Raw genomic sequence first — 21,870 nt, forward strand, 5'->3', positions numbered from 1 at the left:
CAGCCTCTCTGCTCCTATGATGCTGCTTGGCCTGCTGTGTTCATCCAACCCTGCATCTCTATGTTTATGAGATCCTTTTTTTACTTCATCCGCTGTCTCAGTTTAGCCTTAGTCAATTAACCCTGACTATTTCAAATATCCATTGTAATGTCTTCTAATGCCTGAAAGGTCTTAGCAACATTCAAAGCCATTTTGAAATTCTAATCCATCTAATAAACCTCCCCACATTACTCCTGTTTTATGTTCAGTACCTCAGTATACTCAATTTTTTTTAAAAGAGACAAATCCCTCAAATTCGTGAATTTCAATTCAGCAAGAGTTCTCACTTTGTTATGATCCCAGCTGATGGCAATATTGAACAAATCAGATCCTAGAATGAAATCTACAAGATAGATCAGATCTTTATATTTTGTAGTTGACAACTATGGTAGTTGATCACTGGCACATACTCAACAAGGCTGAGAATGTTTGAACATTAGTTTATACAAGACACTTTGAAAGATCTTAATAGAAACAGTAAACACTTATTATCAACCTGTTCCCTAACACTATTCTGTGGCAGATACTCAATCACAGAAGAATACCACTCCTGCTGCTACTGTTTATCACTTAACTGACTCTTCCCAGTTCCTTTCCATTGCACTGCTGAGAAAGTTTTACGATTCCTTTTCGAGTTGCATAACCCTTATGCAATTCTGATAGTCTAAACGGTTTTTGAATTCTAACAACTTCTCGTTTGGAAGTTTCACTAACTAAAATCACTTTTGTTAGCACGACTGATTCCTTTGAACTGACAACTTGGTTCTCCTACTAGAACGTACTGAAGTCAAGACAAAACTAATGGCCCTGATCTGTTTTCTCGTAAACTTAGCATTATAAACATTTCATCCTTTAACGCCACAGGTGTCCAGCCAGGCACTTAGTCACATGCCTTCTTGTAAATGATGTATGTAGGTCACAGTTCCAAATGTCTTTCTGACATGACCTTTAAAACAAAAGGCTTTACAGCAATGATCAAACTTCATCTGCCTCTATTTTAAAATCCACATACCAAATGTCAATAGTATATGGTATAGTACACCTTTTATCACATCTTACAAAATCGCAGAGCTGTTTAAAGTAGCTGGATGGCCTCCTCCTGCTTCTTATTCATACGTTCATATGTAAATAGCTGAGAACGGCAGAAACTATAGAAAACTTGGAAAACGGAAGATAAGGAAAATGCAGGGAACAAGATTTAAATTGAAAGACATTTTAAAATGAAGATACATCAAGGTTTGAAGTCATTCAGGTCACTATTCAGACCGGAGAGTGTATGGTACTTTGAAGAATGATGGTTTATTGTTCTTGAAATCTGAGTTGTATTTCATAGTCTAATGGCAGTGAGATTGTTGACCTCTCAACAATTTATGAATAGTTTTAAGGTATCTGGGGTTGAAAGTCTGTGAAGGGTCTGTTTCCATGCTGTATGACTCTAATAGTCTAATAGTCTAATAAGATGTTAATATACCAAAATATTATGCCATTAGACCATTCAACTCACAAAGCTACAGCTGGATCTCAAAAATTGGGGCTGATTTCAAATTACAGCAAAATATTCAGTCAGTAAATTGTTGCTAGATTAATAGATTTGAGCTCAATGTCTTTCTGTCTTGTACATTTCAGTAGTAATCATGGCTAATTCATTGTCTTACATAAAACAAAAACCTCTAAATGCTGGAAGCTGAAACACTCAGCACATCAATCAGAATCTGAAACAATAGAAGATAAGTTAATGTTTCGGATGTATACTGTCCAGCAGAAATGAAAAATGTGCAAGTTGGAAAAGCTGAAAAAGCAGAAAGCAAAAGGGGAAGGAAAGAAATATTTAGTCAAGTCCTAATGAGGGCGTTAAGTGATTTAAAGAACTGCAAATTGTGAAATAGAAAATTATAAATAATCTTGTTTATTTAATTCACTGGTCTAGAATATGTCCTAACATGGGATTCTCACAGTGCAGTTTAGCACTATGCACTTTAAGTCATTGTGCATATTTCTTACTATACAGATTTAAAGGAACTGCAATCCATACTTCGTCTCATAGTTCCACAAGCGTATAGATCTATCCACTGAACTGGTGGCAACAAGGGGTTTTCGAATGCAGATATCCAAGCCTGTGATGACATTGGAGTGGAATGATTGACAGAGAAATTCAAAATGTGCCAGCTCGCTCTGTTAAAAATAAGACAAAATAGATCTGAAAATTTGCAAAACAATGGATTAAGCATACAGTCAAATGTCACTGCACCTCGAATAAGACAGGATATGAAGTAGAACTAAATTTTCAGGTCGGAACTTAATTTTTCTGAATCTGTTCTGAAAAAGGGTTACTGGACTGAAACATTAACTCTGTTTTCTCTCTAGACCCGCTGAGTTTCTTCAGAAATTTCTGTTTCTGTTTCCCTTTTTTTGAATTTACTCAAGGAATTTCGGTGCCACTGGCTAGGCCATGATTTATTGTGTTTCCCTGATTGTCCTTGAGAATGGTATTAAAAGTCACATTCCTGAAAAGCTACAACATCTGAGGTGTAAATATATACAGACTATTGTTAGGAAAGCTGTTCCAGGACAAATAACTAAAAAGTGTGCGCAGTCACTCACAACCGATATGAGCCGAGCTCTTTTTTTTATATCTGAGATGTTATCACACACAACCAAACGATTTTTCCACCACCTAATCACCAGACTCTTCTTTTTGTTTTTAACTATTATCCACTATCTGTGCAGCCAATTAGAAGTGTACATGCAAAGCCTGTTCCGGGCAATGTGAACCATCGAAAGTTAGAGGGGAAGAGACAAAATCAAAATGGAGTTGGAGGGGTAGATAAAGGACTGTACACCATACCCCCCCAGCCCAGCCCACCGGAGTGCACATCTCTCTAAAGGCATCAAGAGCATTGGTGGACAGCATGTGTCCCCTCTCCAAGGACACCAGGTCATGAACATTGCTGCAGAAGAGGGGTAGACAGTCAGCAGAAATGACCCCCTCCACAGCCCGCTGCCTGGACCTTTTAAAAGCCAATTTGGTCAGGACCGGGAACAGACTTGAATACACCGCTCCGCATTAGATACCAAAAGAACAGAAGCTTGGAGCTGAAGTGCGACCAAAAGTACAACAAAAGATTTTCCAAATAACTATTCAGAGGGAGGTACAATCGCCCACAACCAATAAGAAATCAGCTCTTGAAAACAATATCCAAAACGTATCTCATGTTATCAGTCAATTATGGAGCTATTCCAATCGACCCGTAATTGCATTCCTAACACTGGCACTTCAGAACATGAGCCTGGGTTTTTGAATTACTGGCTAAGTAACATTACCATTATGCCACTGTCTCCAGTTAATACACTCCAATGCTGAACTATGTTACAACTATCAAGTCAAAAGACTGTGGTCTATTACACAATCTTGCAAAAATGAACAAAGGCTCATGGTTTATTGTAAATTTAGTCTTGACTTCTGCTCCAGGTTTATAGGACAATAAGACCATAAGAAATAGGAACAGGAGTAGGACATTGGCACCTCCACCCTGCTCTGCCTTTCCATAGAATTATGGCTGATCTGACATTCCTCAGATCCACTTTCATGCCCTTTCCCCATAACCCTTGATCCTCCTACTTATCAAGAATCCATCGATCTCAGCCTTAAATATATTCAAGGACTCTTCCCCCACAGCTGTCTGTGGCTAGAAGTTCCAAAGTCACACAATCCACTGAGAGAAGAAATTCGTCATCATCTCAGTCTTAAATTGGTAGCCCTCTGTTCTGAGACTATGCCCTCTGGTGCTAGGCTCTCCCATGAGGGGAAACATCCTCTCAGCATTTATCCTGTCAAGTACCTTAAGAATCCTGTATGTTTCAATGAGATCACCTCTCATTCATCTAAACTTCAGGGAGAAGAGTCTGACTTGTTTAGCATTTGCTCATACGGCAATCCCTCCATATCAAGGTTCATCCTAGTGAACATTTTCTGAACTGCGTCCAATGAAATGATATCTTTCCTTAAATAAGGGGACAAAAACTGCTCATAATACTCTAGATGTGTTCTCTCTGGGACCTTGTACAGTTGCAGTAAGACTTCCCCATTCCTGTACTCCAACCTCTTTGAAATAAGGGCCAACATTAGCCTTGCTGATTACCTGTGTGCTAGCTTTCTGTGTTTCATGCACAAGTAACCTCAAGTTCCTTTGTGATGCAACTTTATGCAGTTTTTCTCCATTTAAATAATAAGTTGTTCTTTTGTTCTCTCTTCCAAAATGAATAACTTTGCATTTTCCCACATCATAACATTATTTGCCAATTTTTTGCCCACTTATTTAACTTGTTTGTTAATGGAATGTTTCTCTTTGTTAAGTTTTCATTTCATGCTAACTTTGTAGTTACTCCTGAGCTGCTCAGGCAGTGCTTACCTTATTTATTTCAGCGGAAGATAACGTGATGCTGTACAATTGGTTCTTATTTGTGCTAGCAATTAGCGCCTCCTCTGAGGGACTGAGGGCAAGAGTTGAAATCTCTTGCTGTTCTGCGTGGGTTGGATCTGTGCTGTATGGATCCTGTGGAATCTGGAGGGCAACACAGAATAGGATTTCAGACAAAAAGGTGATACTGAGGAGAAGGCACACAGATAACTTAAAAATCTTTTCACAAACGATGCTCAAAATGCTCTCCAGTATCTCCTGGAGATTTTCACCACCTGCAGGCTTCCTGTCAAGTCGTACAATTCATCCCAAATTGGAATTGTATTGCAATTTAGTCAATATCCTAGAATTCTTATCACTGTAGAAGCATCTACATTGTATACACTGCAGCAATTCAAGAAGATGACTCAATATCAACTTCTCAATGGCAGCTAAAGAATGCCAATAAATGATGAATCATTGCCATTGATTCCTATCACATGAACAAATACAAAATAAAGAGAAGGCCAAAAAATGGGATCTTGTAGAAGATTAAATTTCCTTTTGGTGATAGAAGACTGGAAATGAGTGACTTTCAAAGCAATGTCATGCCTAAAACTAACTGATTGATGGCAATATTAAGAGCTGGCCATCTTGCCTATCACATTACAGGATGTGTGGTGGTAGACCCACCTCTCGGCTTTTTCTCACACGGTTCGAAATAATCCTGCAAGCCAATGGCCTAATCAAAGAATGGTTCTAGTTAAACAAGCAACCAAAAATTTAATAACACTCTGTACTGGTAAACTGTGTACTTGCAATGTTTTGGCAATATTGCTGGGTATTGTTGCCGAACAGGGAGACATTGGGGTTCAGGTACATACTTCTTTAAAAGTTCATCACAGATAGACAGGGTGGTGAAGAAGGCACTGGCCTTCATTGTTCAGACTATTCAGTATAGGAGTTTAGACGTCATGTTGTGGTTGTACAGGACGTCAGACTTTTGGAGTACTGCATACAGTTCTGGTCGCCCTGTTATAGGAAGGATATTATTAAGCTGGCGAGCGTTCAGAAAAGATTTACCAGGATGTTGCTGGGAATGGAGAGTTTGAGTTATAAGGAGAGGCTGGACAGACTGGGACTTCTTTCACTGGAGCATAGACGGTTGAGGGGTGACCTTACAGAAATTTATAAAATCATGAGGGGTATAGATAAGGTAAATGACAGGTGGCTTTTCCCTAGGGTGGGGGACTTCAAGACTAAGAGGCAATTTTTAAGGTGACAGGAGAAAGATTTAAAAGGCACCCGATGGGCAACTTTTTCACCCTGAGGGTGGTTTGTGTATGGAATGAACTGCCAGAGGAAGTGGTAGATGCTGATACAGTTACAACATTTAAAAGACATTTGGACAGGTACATGAATAAGAAAGGTTTATACTGATATGGGCCAACCACAGGCAAGTGGGAAACTCAGTTGACATGGACGAGTTAGACTGACAGGTCTGTTTCTGTGCTCTATGACTCGATGTATACCAGAGTCATCTGTTGCCAAACTATGCCTAAGCTTGCTAGGATAAGGATATAGGCTATGCCTTAAGGGACAACGCATATGCCTTCTTTTTTGGGCAAATGTAAACTGTATGTGCATGAATTTCTCATAATCTAGATTTGAGACTCCCAAGAGATTTTAGTCATAATGTAGTTATTTACTAAAGTAATTTCTGACAACTCATGAGGGGCATAGATAGGATAAAAGCATATAGTCTTTTTCCCAGGGATGGGGAATTGAAAACGAGAGGGCACAGGTTTAAGGTGAGAGGGGAAACATTTAAGGAAGACCTGAGGGGCAACTTCTTCACACAGAGAGTGGTATGTACATGGAATGGGCTGCCAGAGAAAGTGGTTGAGGCACGTACAATAGCAATATTTAAAAAGCATTTGGATAGGTACAGGGATGGGAATGGTTTAGAGGGATAGGGACCAGATGCAGGCAATTGGAACTAGCACCATGGTCAGCACGGACCACTTTGGGCCAAAGGGCCAGTTTCCACGCTGTATTATTCTATACTCTAACTAACTTCTGGAAATACTATTTTTTTTAAATAAAACGCTTCACTTCTTTGATGGTTAGAAATACTCTAGTGGATTTGAAATTAAAGCATAATTTTGCTTTTTTTGCCAATTTGCTAAATAACATTGTACTTTAAATTATTTTTCAATGTACAATGGCTGATATTGTATAAATAAGTGAAACAACTTTACATCAGTAAAATTTGGGAACTGAACAGAGAAGGTGAATCAACCTCAACAGGCAAACTTTCCCTCAGTTGTTTCATTCATTGAGAAGAAATGCACTTGTATAGTGTAGCTAAACTTACTATTATACCCTGAAGCAGCTTATCAGAAGAATCTGAAACAGTCAGTCCCAATGGTGTCTGCAGTGCTGTCCACAGAGAACTGATGTAAAACAGCAGAATGAACTTATACAGTTTATGTTACAATCAATGAATAATCAAAATCCAGGACCTTGCTAGTTGCCAGATAGGAAGATCATGGTTTACAGAGCTGTAGTGTTTCCTGCCCTCCTATATGGCTCTGAGACATAAACTATCTACAGCAGACACCTCAAGACACTGGAGCTGTACCATAAATGCTGCCTGTGCAAGATCCTTTGAATCCGCTGTGTGAAGAAAGATGCACCAAAATCCCTTGCATCAAGGCACGGACCACCCTTGATAGGCTATGATGGGCTAGACACATCATCCGCATGGCCAACATAAAACACCCCAAGCAGGTGCTCTACTCCCAACTTTGAAGGGGCAGGCAAGCCCCAGGTAGACAAAGGAAGTGCTTCAGTGATAACCTCAAGGTCTCACTGGTGAAATACGGCATTCCCACAGACACCTGGGAATCACTGGCCAAGACTGTCCAAAGTGCATCTGAGAAGACTTCGAGCACCATTGGGAAAAAATAGAAATCAGACAAAAACAGCGCTGCCACACCAATGCCCCATCCATCCCTTTCCGTGACTACCACCTGCCCCAAGTGTAAAGTAGCCTGTGGGAGCTGCAGCGGTCTGTACAGCCACATACAGACTCACCCTGAGATTGGAAGAGTCATCCTCGACTGAACAACAAGAGTTTATGGCATAATGAAATACTTCAATCAAAATGGCAACGGTGGAGATGGTGAATTTCAAGTATTAGTTAAAATGGATTGAAAAGCTACTCCCTGTTGCCATATTAAGTGACAATAACTGTGGGTAGAATTGGTACTAGGAAATATCAGTACTTATTCATCACATGTAAACATGTATCTTATACTTCCACATCATATATACACTGTTAATTTCTAAAATTTACTAAATAAGTAGCTCCAAATGCCTTTGAATCTTCTCAGTGCAAGAGACTATTACTGCTTTAAACACTCTTGACAATTATTATTCAATATTTATTGTTATTATTATTTCAGTCTCATCTGATGAAGAACTCACCCTAATCGCCCTCGTTTTTTTAAAGGTATCCTTCTCCTCTCCTCTTTCAAACATATACACTACACCAGGTCCAGCAGAGCACATAAACCCTTTGGAATAAGTTGTGATTGCTGACACTTTAGCTTCAGGAAGTGGAGGGGGAGGCATATGACTGATAGAGGCAGACTTTCTGTTAAGGTAACAACATCAAAGATATTACTTGAAATAATTTACTTATTTTTCCTAATTCTAAGACACAACTTAAATCATTGGTTATAGATTCTTCAATAGGAATGCAGCATTGCTAATAACACTGATGTGGAGATGTTGGTGTTGGGCTGGGTGGACAAGGTCAGGAATCACACGACACCAGGTTATAGTCCAATGGGTTTATTTGAAAACACAAGCTTTCGGAGGGTTGCCCCTTCATCAGGTGAAGTGAGAAAAAAACTACACAGAAGACAGAATTTATAAGTAAAAGATCAAAGGGTCACACGACTGAGTTTCCAAAAGGAAAGTTCCAAGTTTCCAAAAGGAAATGTTCACAGGAACAAGACAATTTCCTCCCAAAGTTAAGTAAGTACAAGCTTCATATTAGAAGTCAAATAGAATTCTAAAGAAAGCCTCATACCTGACATGGATTGTCTGACCTAAAACTTCACCTCTTCTTTACACTGATAAAACCTTTAGTTCTCTTAGGGCAGTGGCATGAAAGAAATTTGGGGAATTACATACACATATTAATCAATTAAAATCTTCTAACTGATTAAAGATTTAACAGCATCTTAGGTTTTGTTTAGTGCATCCTCATCAGTGGTGCAAACCTTTGATCATTTATTTATAAATTCTGGGTCTGATACTACCTCTCTCACTAACACCTGAAGAAGAAGTGAGGCTCCAAAAGCTTGTCATAGATCATAGAATCCCTACAGTGTGGAAACAGGCCCCCTGGCCCAACAAGTCCACACCGACCCTCAGAGCTTCCCACCCAGACCCATCCCCCTATAAACCCACCTAATCTACATATCCCTGAATACTACAGGCAATTTAGCATAGCCAATCCACCTAGCCTGCACATCTTTGGACTGTGGAACGAAACCGGAGCACCTGGAGGAAACCCACGCAGACACGGGGAGAATGTGCAAACTCCACACAGACAGGCATCCAAAGGTGGAATCAAATCCAGTCCCTGGCACTGTGATGCAGCAGTGCTAAACACTGAGCCAATTAACCTGTTGAACTATAGCCTGGTGTCGTGTGATTTCTGACCTTGTCCACCCTAGTCCAACACTTGGCACCTCCACAAGATCACAAATAGAATGGGATTAAGACATAAAAAATAAGATATTAGTTGTATGTTTTACAGGGAAGAACGGAATGGCAATGATAGAGCTAAATGGATAACAACAGAAGACAGAGATATGGATGGAGAAGAGAATGAAAGGTGTTGGAAATCAGCATTGAATTGGGTGAAAGGTAGGGAGAAAAAGAGAAAACTAACTATAGTTGATGGGAAAGCAATAAAAATAAACTGAAAGGGAGTGGGGAGAGAAAAAGGGTGCAAGAACATTTGAAGGAGGGGTTCAGGAATTATCTGTGCTATCAATATTCTTTGATTCTATGAAATAAAGTACAGGATGAATTCTGAGTTGGGTAGCTGTGAAGAATCAGCATAAATTATAGGCAGAAGGCTGTAAAATTCCAGAATAAAGTTAGAGTGGTTATCAGCATGAACTTCAGGGAGTGGGAGCACCAGGATAAATTAAAGGTGGTGGGGGGAGGAGAACAGAAATCGGCATAAACTCTGAGGCAACAGGGGAGTATCAGCATAAGTTCTGGAATGAGAGCAGGATGAAGCATCAGCATGAACTTTGGCAGCGCTAGTGGTTATCAGCATAAACTCCAGCAGGAGGCATACAAACCATGTGTATTATTTTGTAGGAAAGAAAAAAGTGAAGTATTGTTTTGCTATCACGTTACAGACCAGGTTTGATGGGTCTGGACAATCTTTTCCTGACAGTCAATTTCTATGTTCTTTTAACAATCGATTTCCACAAAAATCATGGCTACTCAAAGAGCTGTATATGAGAGTTGAAGATTTGTCTTAATTCCCTCCGTGCTTGGATCTCAAAAAGTAATGACAGATTCAAACTTAGGGTGCAGAAGACCATTCCTTTTGTAACGACTGGCTTCATTGATTTTTATCGACTTCAGCTGTAATCATTACAACCAATGACAGCACTGAAAGTCAATCTGCAGTTAGAACATAGAACTGGAGAGCACAGTACAGGCCTTTCGGCCCACGATGTTGTGCCGAACTTTTACCCTAAACGTAAGGTCTATCTAACCTCCACCCCTACCTTATACTATCACTCATATGCCTATCTAATAGCCGCTTAAATGCCCCTAATGAGGCCGACTCCACTACCCTCTCCGGCATTGCATCCCATGCCCCGACCACTCTCTAAGTAAAGAACCTACCTCTGACGTCTCCCCTACATCTACCTCCACTCACTTTAAAGCTATGCCTCCTCGTAATAGCTACCTCCACCCTAGGAAAAAGTTTCTGGCTGTCCACTCTAACTATACCTCTGATCATTTTGTACACCTCTATCAAGTCACCTCTCATCCTTCGTCGTTCTAAAGAGAAAAGCCCTAGAAAAGCTCTCTCAACCTTTCCTCATGAGACCTTCCCTCCATTCCAAACAACATCCTTGTAAATCTCCTCTGCACCTTTTCCAATGCTTACACATCTTTCCTGTAATAAGGCGACCAGAACTGGACACAATATTCCAGATATGGCCAGCTCAGGCTTTTGTATAGCTGGAGCATAACTTCACGGCTCTTGAACTCAATCCCTCTATTAATGAAAGCTAACGCACTATGCCCCTTATAAACAACTCTATCCACCTGGGTGGCAGCTTTCAGGGATCTGTGGACATGAACCCCAAGATCCCTCTGCTCCTCCATACTGCCAAGAATCTTTCCGTTAACCCTGTATTCTGCTTTCAAGTTTGTCCTTCCAAAATGAATCACCTCACACTTTTCAGGGTTAAACTCCATCTGCCACCTCTCAGCCCAGCTCTGTATCCTATCAATGTCCCTTTGTAACCTAGAACTGCTCTCCGCACTATCCACAACTTGACCCACCTTCGTATCGTCCACGAACTTACTAATCCACCCTTCCACTCCTTCATCCAAATCATTTACAGAAATCACAAATAGAAGAGGACCCAGAACAGATCCTTGTGGTACACCACTCGTAACTGAGCACCATGTTGAATATTTTCCGTCCACTACCACCCTTTGTCTTCTAAGGATCAGCCAATTCTGAATCCAATCTGCCACATCTGCCCCTATCCCACGCCTCTTATTTTCTGCAAGAGCCTACCATGAGAACCTTATCAAACACCTTACTTAAATCCATGTATACCACATCCAGTGCTCTACCTTCATCCACGTGTTTGGTCACCTCTTCAAAGGATTCAGTAAGGTTTCTGAGCATGATCTACCCCTCACAAATCCATGCTGACAGTTTATCAAAAGCAAAATTTTTTTGCCGTAAATAGCACCAATATAGTAAGTTGCATAAAATGCATAAACACATTTAATCTTAATTATCACACCCTTTAGAAAGAAAATGCCAGTAGAAAAGAAAATGCTAGTATGATTTAAATCAATGCAAATCACAGGATTGTGAATGGATGGAATGCTCAGAGTAAGAAATTTGAGGACCATCAGTTCTTTTTGCTCTATTTGTTTATTCCTGGTGTTTCCAATGTTAAATCAGTTTCCTGCTATAACAGCACAAATTATTTAGGTAGCCTTTTCAGTACTTTTTTATTAACATAACAAGAAATAACTGAGAATGCATTAATATTTAGAGAGGATCACCAACCAAAAACTGTTTTTGAACCAGTAACTATTGAGTAAATACAGCGAGTTATGTTAGGGACTGTATTGTCTCCATTCATGCTGTACCTGACATCTAGTACCATAGTGTACTCCCAGCGCAGTTCCGCCAACTCAAACAGGTAAAGTTTTCCTGTGTCAGTGCCAACAATGATGTGATCCTCAGGCATCCATGAATGTGCGAGAAAGTTCTGTAGTTCAAACTTTTGGAAGTTTGTTTGTTTGAGATTTCCATCAGAATATCGTAAGAGTTTTAAAATACCATCCCCAACCAAACAGATCTGTGTGTTATCTTGAGGGTTGAAGCTGATCTAACATAGAAAAGAAAATTAAAAGGTTGTGTATGCAGCACATTCCAGGAATCACAATGATGTCTGTGATACATTAAACAGACTGTACTGCACTGTTTTGAGGGAGGCAAAATGCAACAATTACTGGAACCAGTTTCAGTCATGATAGTGATGATATATTCCAATTCTTATGCAAGTCCATTAATTGCTGAAGAAAGGATCAAAGCACGATCAGCTAACGAATAGAAATAAGTGTAGAGAAAGATGATAAAATACTCTATGAAATAAAACATTGTACCTCCCTTGCTTTGTTTAATTTTCAACAGACCTGAATGTAACAATGAAAAACAACACAGAAAACATGTGAAGCTGCAACTATATCTACCAGCTAGGTACTGAAGGCCAGTACCTACCATATATTAATCAGAAGTGGGAAATAGTTGTTCACACCCTCACCTATTTTTCTCTTTTAGCTTGTTATTTTTATATCCAAACTTCTAAATAGATGTATGCAACTGAACCTGAAATGATGACAATTGGGGAAGTAGAAGCATCTGACCAAACATGTACACATGGCTGAGACGATTAAAATTGAATAAATAAATTCCATCTCTAACTCTAATCCTAATCCATCAGAACACTTTCCAAAACTTTACTCATTCACAACACTATCTTAGTCATGCCCACAACTAGAACTTAAAAATTATAGACAATGAAACCTCCAGAGTTTAAGATCTTTTCTTCTCCCATTTGTTAACATTCACTTTTGAACAGCATTATTGACAGTAGGCATTAATTTGACTTATGTGCCACATTTATTAATACAGTCTTGTCATTAAGATCAGTTAAATTTTCCTGAAAAGTAGAAACACTCCTCAGAGTAGAAGAAGCAAACATTTAAGCATCTTAGTTATTCTGACTTACTCACGAACTGGTTGGCAACGAGGAATATATTTGATTTCACCATCACTTACATATTCAAATTGTAGTTACAGTACATAAGGAGGCCACCTGGTCCATAATATCTACATGGGCTCTCAACAAGTGCAACTCATGCAGTGTCATTCCCTGACCGTGTCTCTCCATACAATTATCCAGTACTCTTGTGAGAAACATGGCAGAATTTACCTCCACCACACTCACAGGCTGTGTATTTCAGGTCCTAACTCCCTCACTCTGGAAGAATGTTGTTTCTCTCAAGTCACATAAAAAAAACATAGAACATAGAACAGTACAGCACAGTACAGGCCCTTTGGCCCACGATGTTGTGCCGAACAATTTTGGTCACCTTTGGTTCTTTTCTCATTCACCTCATGGTCCTTTGGTTCTCAAACTTTGTGCCAATGGGAGCAGTTTCTTTCCCCACCTCTCCATCCTGATAATTCATGATTATGAACACCACCATTAAATCTCCTCTCAATCTTCACTAAGAACAGCGCTACCAGTTCAATTTAGGTTGTACGTCTACCCACAAAGCCTTCCTTCCTAAAGTGACAATTCTTTATTAACTTTTCCCCATCACATAAATTCCTATAAATTTACATTATAACAGAAATTGCCTATATAAGCCTGTCTTGCTACAATCACACCTTTCCATCAATTGTGTGACTGCATCTTCCAGCTCCTCAGCCTGGAATGTACTGAAATTTCCAAGCTGCAATTAGCTCTGCTTTCAAAATTGTCTAAGGTCTCAACTTGGATATATATTACCATTTAATACTCAGAACTGGATCAAAATCCCAGAATTCCCTATCTAACAGTGCATATTCTGTCGCAGTTCATATTAATTTAATATTAAGGACAAATAGAAACAGGTAATAAATAGGCATTATTAGACTCACCCCTTTCTGAACAATATCTTTTAAAAAGTTTGACTTCCAATGGTACATCCATAAAATCAAATAATTATGTAAATATAGGATTATAACTTTAAACTGGAAATTAACTTACAATTATTCCTTAATGCCTGTGATTCACATGGTGGATGGAATTGAATGCCCTCCCCGTGTAGCATTGGGAAAATTTAAACATGCATGAGGGAGGCCATCACCTTCCTGCTTCAGGTCCAACTACATCCATAGCAGGAAGGCTTGTGAATGACCAACCTAATGCCAGTTGAGACCCTAAAGTAAGCGACTGATGTCCACTAAAGGTTTCATCCATCTGCCACCAGTATTAACCCAGCAGCAGATGGTGGATTCATGAAGCAGAGAGCAAGAAAAGTAAACCATGTGTGGGTTGTGTGGGGGTGTCTGGGGGAGGGTAAAGTGGGGGACATGGTTGTTATTGGTGTCCCTCATTCCCAGGCATCAGTGCCTGATCAAGGGAATCAGAAGCAGGTATGGGATGCACACAAGTGCTACCCCTTTCCCTTGCTGCTGATTTGCTCCCCACCCCTTCCTCTGACCCCACCACACAGTCCTCCTCATGCTACCAATCCACTGTGGCCTGGGTCCCTTGGCAGTCAGAAACTCAGGTGGCTGGGATACCAGCAGCAGCCATTGTCTCCCTGGTGGTGCTGCCAAGCAATGAAGACATGCTTCAGTGGGCAGGTCTTCCTAATTGGCACTTAAATTGGTGGATCTCCTGGAAAGAAATCAGAAATCCTGAACCCCTACTGTGTCCTGTGTCTACCCTTAAGCTTCAAAGATGAAGATTATGCAAATCAGGTTGGAAACAACAGGAAATCCTCCTGACTACAGTGTCATGGGACATGGGTGATTTTATCTTCATGGTTTCATTCACATGTGCACAGGCATGCAATGTCAGGCAGTGAGCATTAGGCACTTCTCAAAATACCTGAGCACTGGGGTGGAGTAAGAATCTCCACTTTGTCCTTCTCTCTGAGATCCTAACTAGGAAGAGGAAAAGGAATGCCAACTGCCACAATGATTATTTGAATCTAGTTTTACTCATTCTTTGATAGAAGTTCAAATATAGTGGGAAATATTTAATACATGGTCAAGGCAGTGAAAAGTAAGATTTTGCATTTCACCTAATCTTTCTTTCTGCTTTCTAAATATTTTAATAGTTTTCACAAAATAAATATAAAATTGCATGGCACTGACATTACTGCCTTCAGGTACTTGAGCCAAATCCATCATCCAAAATCCTGACGTAAATTGGAAAACTTGTTTTGTTTTGAATTAGTAGTCATTTTTTAAAGAAATGAGAAATACTGGTGGTTGAAGGTAGCGGCACAGAGTTACCAATGATTACCTGGTAGATAGGGTTTGTGTTTGTGGTAGTTTTCATAACACCTATGATTTTCTGTTTCTTCCATAACCAGTAGATCAGCGTCCAATCAGGTGTCCCAGATTGTGCAATCAAGTATTTGGAGTCTGGCGAAAAGGCAATACTGATAAACTCTTGAGCGTGAAGATCATTGACACTTAGTGACTTTTTCTTTCTGCTTTGATCATGCTGTACATCATATATAGTCACTGTGGCTTTTTCACCCTTTTCAGAAACAGCCAGGTATCGGTGATTGGGGCTAAAAGCAAGAACCAACATCCCTTGGCTTTTTTCAGAACCTGCATTCAACAGTATGACATAAACATAGGTTATTAATTAATGACTTTAAAATGGGTAGAATCATGGTGGCATGCTGCATGGCCATATCAAAAGTAAAATCCTGCATTTTCTTTGTTGGAGTAAGGAAAATTGGATGTCCTAATATAGAATGTTCTCAAAGCAATGTACACATACAAGTGCAATACAAACAAGGCAGCTTGTTTCATGTAAACCTCCTAGCAAGTTTTCACTGTCATTTGGATGACCTGGAAAAGGTTCAGCAGAAGGACACAGCTTTCTATGGAAAGTCAGTAGGTAAGCTATTCTGGCTGGTGTGGCAATTACCCTTTGGTTTAGTTTCAGAACCATTACAGCTGGTCAATCAGGGATGAATTACAAAAAGCTAGCATGCAAGCCCAGTGGGAGATAGGGCAGGCAAATGGAATGCTGGCCTTTATTTTAAAAGGAATGGTGTATAAAAATGGGAAATAAAAACAGAAATTGCTGGAAAAGTTCAACAGGTTTGGCAGCATCTGTGGAGAGAAATCAAAGTTAATGTTTTGGGAATGTGACCCTTCCTCACAGCTGTCACTCGACCTGAAATATTAACTTTCATTTGTCTCCACAGATGCTGGCCAGACCTGCTGAGCTTTTCCAGCAATTTCTATTTTTATAAAAGATAGGAAGGTCTTCCTAAACCTATACAAAGTACTAGTCAAAGGACACCTGGAATACTGTGAACAGTTTTGGGTTCCTTTGCTTAACGAAAGATACAGTGACATTAGCAGCAGTCTAGAGAAGGTACACTAGGTTGATTTTGGGTATGGAAAAATTTTAATAGGAGATCAAGCAGGTTGGGTTTTTACTCATCGGAGTTTAGAAAAATGAGAGACTTTTTTGAAACATACACGATTCTTAGGGAGTCCAACAGGATAAGTTAGAGAAGTTGCTGCCCCTGTGAGAGGGTAAAAAGAGGGCTGTTGATGCTGAGTTATTAAGCATATTCAAGGTTAAGGTAGAAACATAGAAAGGAAATTAAGGGCTACAGGGACAAAGCAGGAACACAGAGTTAAGGATTATCAGATTTTTTTTATTCATTCTTGGGAAGAAGGCATAGCTGACTAGTCCAGCATTTATTGCCCATCCCTAATTGCCCGGAGGGCAGTTCCAAGTCAACCACATTGCTGTGGATCTGGAGTCACATGTAGGGCAGACCAGGTAAGGGGAGCAGTTTCCTTTCCTAAATGACATTAGTGAATCAGATGGGTTTTTCCTGACAATCGATTCATGGTCATCATTAGACTCTTAATTCTAGATATTTACTGAATTCAAATTCCACCAGCTGCTGTGGCGGGATTTGAACCTGGGTCCCCAGAACATTAGCTGAGTTTCTGGATTAATAGTCTACCAATAATACCACTAGGCCATCGCCTACCCTGTTCCTATTCAACCATGATCATCCACAAGTTTCTTTGGACATCCATAGTATTTAATTTATACCATCTAGCAAGTGCCCTGATCTATACTTTTTCAGTCCAGAATGGATGACCTCACACTTGCTTACATTGAACTCTATCTGCCACAGTTTTATCCATTCACTTAGTCTACCATCTGCCCTGTCTATAATGCCTATGACATGGGACACCACTGGTCACATCCTGCCAATTTGAGCAACTATGCATTATCTTTACTTTCTATCACCTGCCACTCAACCAATTTCCCAGCCATGTCAGTAATTTACCCTAAATTCCATGGCCTTCTACCTTAGTTGACGGTCTCTTGTATGGGACTTCATTAAATGCCTTCTGAAGTCCACATAAACAACATATATAGGCATTCCCCTGTCCACAACCTTAATCACCTCTTGAAAAAAAAAGGGTCTAGGACCAAAACATCAGCCTTCCTGCTCCTCTGATGCTGCTTGGCCTGCTGTGTTCATCCAGCTCTACACCTTGTTGTCTTCAATAGGATTGTCAGGCATGACCTACTTGTCATGAATCCATGCTGGCTCCCTCTGATTAACTGAAAATTTTCAGTTACCCCCATCCTTGATTATAGACTCTAACAATTTTCCCACCATAGATGTTAGGCTAACAGGTCTGCAACTTTCTGCTTTTCCTCTTTTGCCCATCTGCATGGACGAGTTGGACCGAAGGGTCTATTTCTGTGTGTATGACTCTATGACTCTGTGTACCATTTTCCAACTCAGAGAGAAATCATCTGTTTCTCAGGAACTCTGAAAGATTAAATAAGGGCTTCTATATATGCTCCCCTACTTCCTTTAACACTCTCGGCTGGAAAATTTTATCAGTCTCTATTCCTGATCCACTACTAATTTCCTCAGGACAACCAGCAAGCTATCCTCCTTTTCTACTGCAAATACTGAGGCAAAATAATTGTTCAACATGTCTGCCATTTCCCATAGTCATTAGCAATACACCTACTATCAGTCTTTAGTGGGCTAACGTTGCTTCTGACCGACTTTTTCTTCATGAAACTACAAAATTTCTTCCAGTTAATTCTGATGTCCCTGGCAAGTTTCCTTTCATAATCCCTTTTAGTAGCTCTTATAAGTTGCTCTGCTTGTCTTTGTGTCTTTCCTGGTCTTTCCCATTCAGTAGGATCTGTGCTCTTTTTTGCATTTTTATAAGCTCTTTCTTTTAGTTTTATGTTACCCATATCTCTTTAGTTGTCAATTTAGTTTTTTCTGTGAAGTGGAGTTTTCACTCTGGGGGTATAAACTAGTTTTGTATTGTGTTAAATGTTTCTTTAAATATCCTCCACTCTTCTTCAGTTGTTTTGCCCATTAGCTTGTTTTCCTAGTTCACCCCAAATGAGCTCTGTCTCATCTTGTTAGAGTTGACCTTACCTTACTAAAACTCTAGCAGCTGACTAATTTTTTTTTGCTTTCACTATATTGAACTCAATCATTTTATGATCACTGTTTGATAAATGTTTATGCACAATTAGGTTACTAATGAAATCTAGCTCATTAATCATTTAGCACTGATGCCTCACAGCTCCCTCCTCCAATTCATTACTACAGACACTAAATAATTGAGACCCTCAGTATGCCTTTCCAATGTGAAAAAGACCCACTACTCCCAACTCCCTGTCATCTGTGTGTTAACCAATCCTCAATCCATGTTAATAGTTTACCCTCAATGCTGTATCTGCAATAACCTTTTATGTAGCACCTTGTTGAATCCTCCTGAAAACTGAAATACGCTATATCTACTGATTTTACCTTTATCAACTTTGCTTATTATATCCTCAAAGAACTCAAGAAAGTTTGTCAAACATGACCACTTTCACAAAACCATGTTTATTGTATTTAATTGTGTTCAGCTTTTCTAAATGTCCTGACTTTTTTTCCTTAATAACAGTTTAATGCAATGATAGATGCTATGCCAACTGGTCTCCTGTTTCCTGTCTCCCTCCCTTCTTCAACAAGAGCACCACTTTGGTGGTTTAAAGTTCTTGCTAGGATTTGTAGGTCGAGTTGTGAATGAGGTTGTTGGCTTGCTTGGCAAGCAAGCCAACAACGCCACTTTAATGGTTTTCTAATCTACAGGAATCCTTCTGTATTCTGGATTCTGGAATGCCTTCACAATCTCTGCAGCCATTTCCTTCAAAATTGTTTGATGCGAGTCATCAAGTCCTGGTGACTTGTCTGCCATTAGTTTGTCAAGTACCTAGGTCTTCGTGCTACAGACTGTTACAAGATCCTTCCTCCCATTAGCAGCTTGTTTGCCTGTTATTTCAGGGATATTTACTGTCCTCTACCATGCAATCCATGCAAAATAATGGTTTAAGTTATCTGCCATTTCCTTGTTCAACGTTATTAATTCCTCCATTGCATCCTCCAAGGATCCTACACTTAAGTTAGCTGCTCGCTTTCTGTCCATATACCCGTAGAAGCTCTTACTGTTTGTTTTTATATTTCTTGCCAAGTTATTTTCATAATCAATTTTCTCCCTCTTTGTTAGATTTTTTGGTCATCTGCTGCTGGTTCTTAAAAGATATCAAATCCTCTGGACCACTAGTTTTCATCATTTTCTGTTCCTGAGTTTCGATTGGATATCCTCATTGGCCACATTTGTTGACCATAGTTGCTTCGCCTTCCTCATTGCATCCTTCTTTTTGACCAGAATAAAGTTTTGATAAGCCTAATGAACTATCTGCTTAAACATCTGCCACTGTTCATCCACTGACTTTACCCTCAGTCTATTTTTCCAGTCCATTTTAGATAGCTCTTTCTTCATACCTCTGTAATTGCCATTATTTAAACTGAGGACACTGATTTGAGACCTGGGTTGCTCCTCCTGAAACTGAATTTTAAATTCTAACATGTTGTGATCGCCTCCCTTTACAGAATTCTTAACTACGAGATCTCTTACAAATCTTACCTTGTTAAACATTGCCTGATCTAAAATAGCCTGTTCCTGAGTAAGTTCTGAAAACCACTATGAGATTACACATTTGGCAAGTGGAAGAGCAAATATAGACCCCATGCATGATATAAAATTGCTGAAGACTTGTTGATGGATAAAGAAACCAAGACTTCAATTCTGCAAATGGTTGAAGAAAACCCATCAAATTGCCACCTGAACCATAACGGAAAATTCCCCACCAGGATAAACATCATCCTGACTTGGAACTTCATCACCATTCCTTGACTGCCCCTACATCAAAATCCTGGAACTCCCTTCCTAAGGGCACAATGGGTGTGCCTACACCACATGGATACCAAGCTTCCAAAAGTCAGCTCAGTATCAACTTTTCAAGGGCATTTAGAGATGGACAATAATTTCACACCCAAACATCGATGCCCACATTCCCATGAATGAATTTTAAAAAACACAGGGATTTCAGTTTACTGTATCTAATACTAAGGTTGCATTTGTGCACAACTAACAAGCCATTCTCTTCGAGTTAAAGTTTCTTACCTGGAATGAATTTCTGCCATTTCTGGTCAACATTGTAACGCACACAGTTGCTTCCAGCTGGGTATATTATGCTTTGATCATCAAAGTACAAAACATTATTAACAACAGAGGATCGTAACCCAAAAATGTGATGGGCCTGAACCAGTGGTGTAGTCATAGTGAATCGTTAGGTAGGGATCCCTTTTTTAATACGGTTTTTCTCTTTCAATACTTTTGTCTACATGTCTTACTCGGAAACCACATCTTCATATTTCCAACATAGCCTCTAGCTCAGGTACACTTTCTTGGTCATTGATACTTATATACTGAGTAGCCTTCCCACACTATCTTATACTTTTTTTTACAAGCTGTCACTTTTCCTACATAGCCTATGCCTCTCTAATACTTAGCCTTCTGCCCTCCCTAACATGCTCAGTCCAACTCGTGTTTTCATATATTCTCTGATCTAATTTGTGCCTGTCAGAAACTCTCTAACATTATTTCTGCCTGCCTCACTCTTTGGAACACTGAACTCTATTGTTTGTCTTAATCACTCAAGTGCATTGTGCCCCATTTTAGCACAATAACTCTCTACCACTGTGTCTACAGCTCTAATTTTGCCTAGTGTGCTTTCTCTACATCTATCATTCTCCCTTTCTATGAGTCTTTTTAATCACCCTCCGACTCTATGACATTGTCGCCCCAGTGTGTTCTCTCTTTCTAACACTCTATAACTCTTTACCCCTCTCTTCACTCTGTGTGACTTCCTGTGACTCTCCCTCTGCTTTATCACTCTCCCCCTGCTTTATCACTCTCCCCCTCTCAAATCACTCTCTGTCTCTACCAATCTCTCTCTCACTCCCTCTATCAATCTCCTTGTCTCTCTCTATCACACTCTCTCCTTTTCTCTATCCCTCTCTCTCTATAACTCTCCACCTCTCCCGGACCTTTCCTGTTTCCCCTCTTCCCTGACCAGTCACACACTGTCTCTCTCTCTCTGTCACTCCTCTCTCCTTCTCTCTGTCTCTATCCCTCTCCCTCTCTATAGTTCTCCTCCTCTTCCCTGACCAGACACACACTGTCTCTCTCTCTCTCTCTCTCTATCACTCCTCTCTCCTTCTCTCTGTCTCTATCCCTCTCCCTGATCTATCACTCTTCCCTCTGTCTCAATCTCTCTCTCTCCCTGACCTATTTCACTCTCTCTCTCCCTCCCCCCTATGCTCTGTAAACCTCTATATCTCCCTCACACTCTCTAACGCGACCGAGTTGTTGTAAATAACGCCGTTACCATGGACACCGGCCCGGAACCAGCTGGAAATT

General features: G+C 40.0%; 1 protein-coding gene across 3 annotated transcripts in view; it reads right to left on the minus strand.

Moving 5' to 3' along the window:
• Nucleotides 1–21,612, minus strand: part of cfap57 (cilia and flagella associated protein 57) — a 69,714-nt gene extending 48,102 nt beyond the window's left edge. For 2 of the 3 annotated variants that reach the window (XM_048601981.1, XM_020522526.2), the window contains exons 1-6: nt 20,572–21,612; nt 15,329–15,642; nt 11,889–12,130; nt 7,929–8,097; nt 4,449–4,601; nt 2,072–2,211 (exon numbers count right to left, since the gene is read on the minus strand). In XM_048601981.1, the coding sequence (XP_048457938.1) occupies nt 2,072–2,211; nt 4,449–4,601; nt 7,929–8,097; nt 11,889–12,130; nt 15,329–15,642; nt 20,572–20,728 (1,175 nt within the window). In that variant the 5' untranslated portion in view covers nt 20,729–21,612. The remainder of the gene's footprint in view (nt 1–2,071; nt 2,212–4,448; nt 4,602–7,928; nt 8,098–11,888; nt 12,131–15,328; nt 15,643–20,571) is intronic. The other variant, XM_048601982.1, reaches the window with a different exon arrangement.
• Between the last annotated feature and the right edge of the window lie 258 nt (nt 21,613–21,870).

Source organism: Rhincodon typus, chromosome 10 (genome assembly GCF_021869965.1).
Source record: "Rhincodon typus isolate 14 chromosome 10, sRhiTyp1.1, whole genome shotgun sequence".
Taxonomy (NCBI): Eukaryota; Metazoa; Chordata; class Chondrichthyes; order Orectolobiformes; family Rhincodontidae; genus Rhincodon; species Rhincodon typus.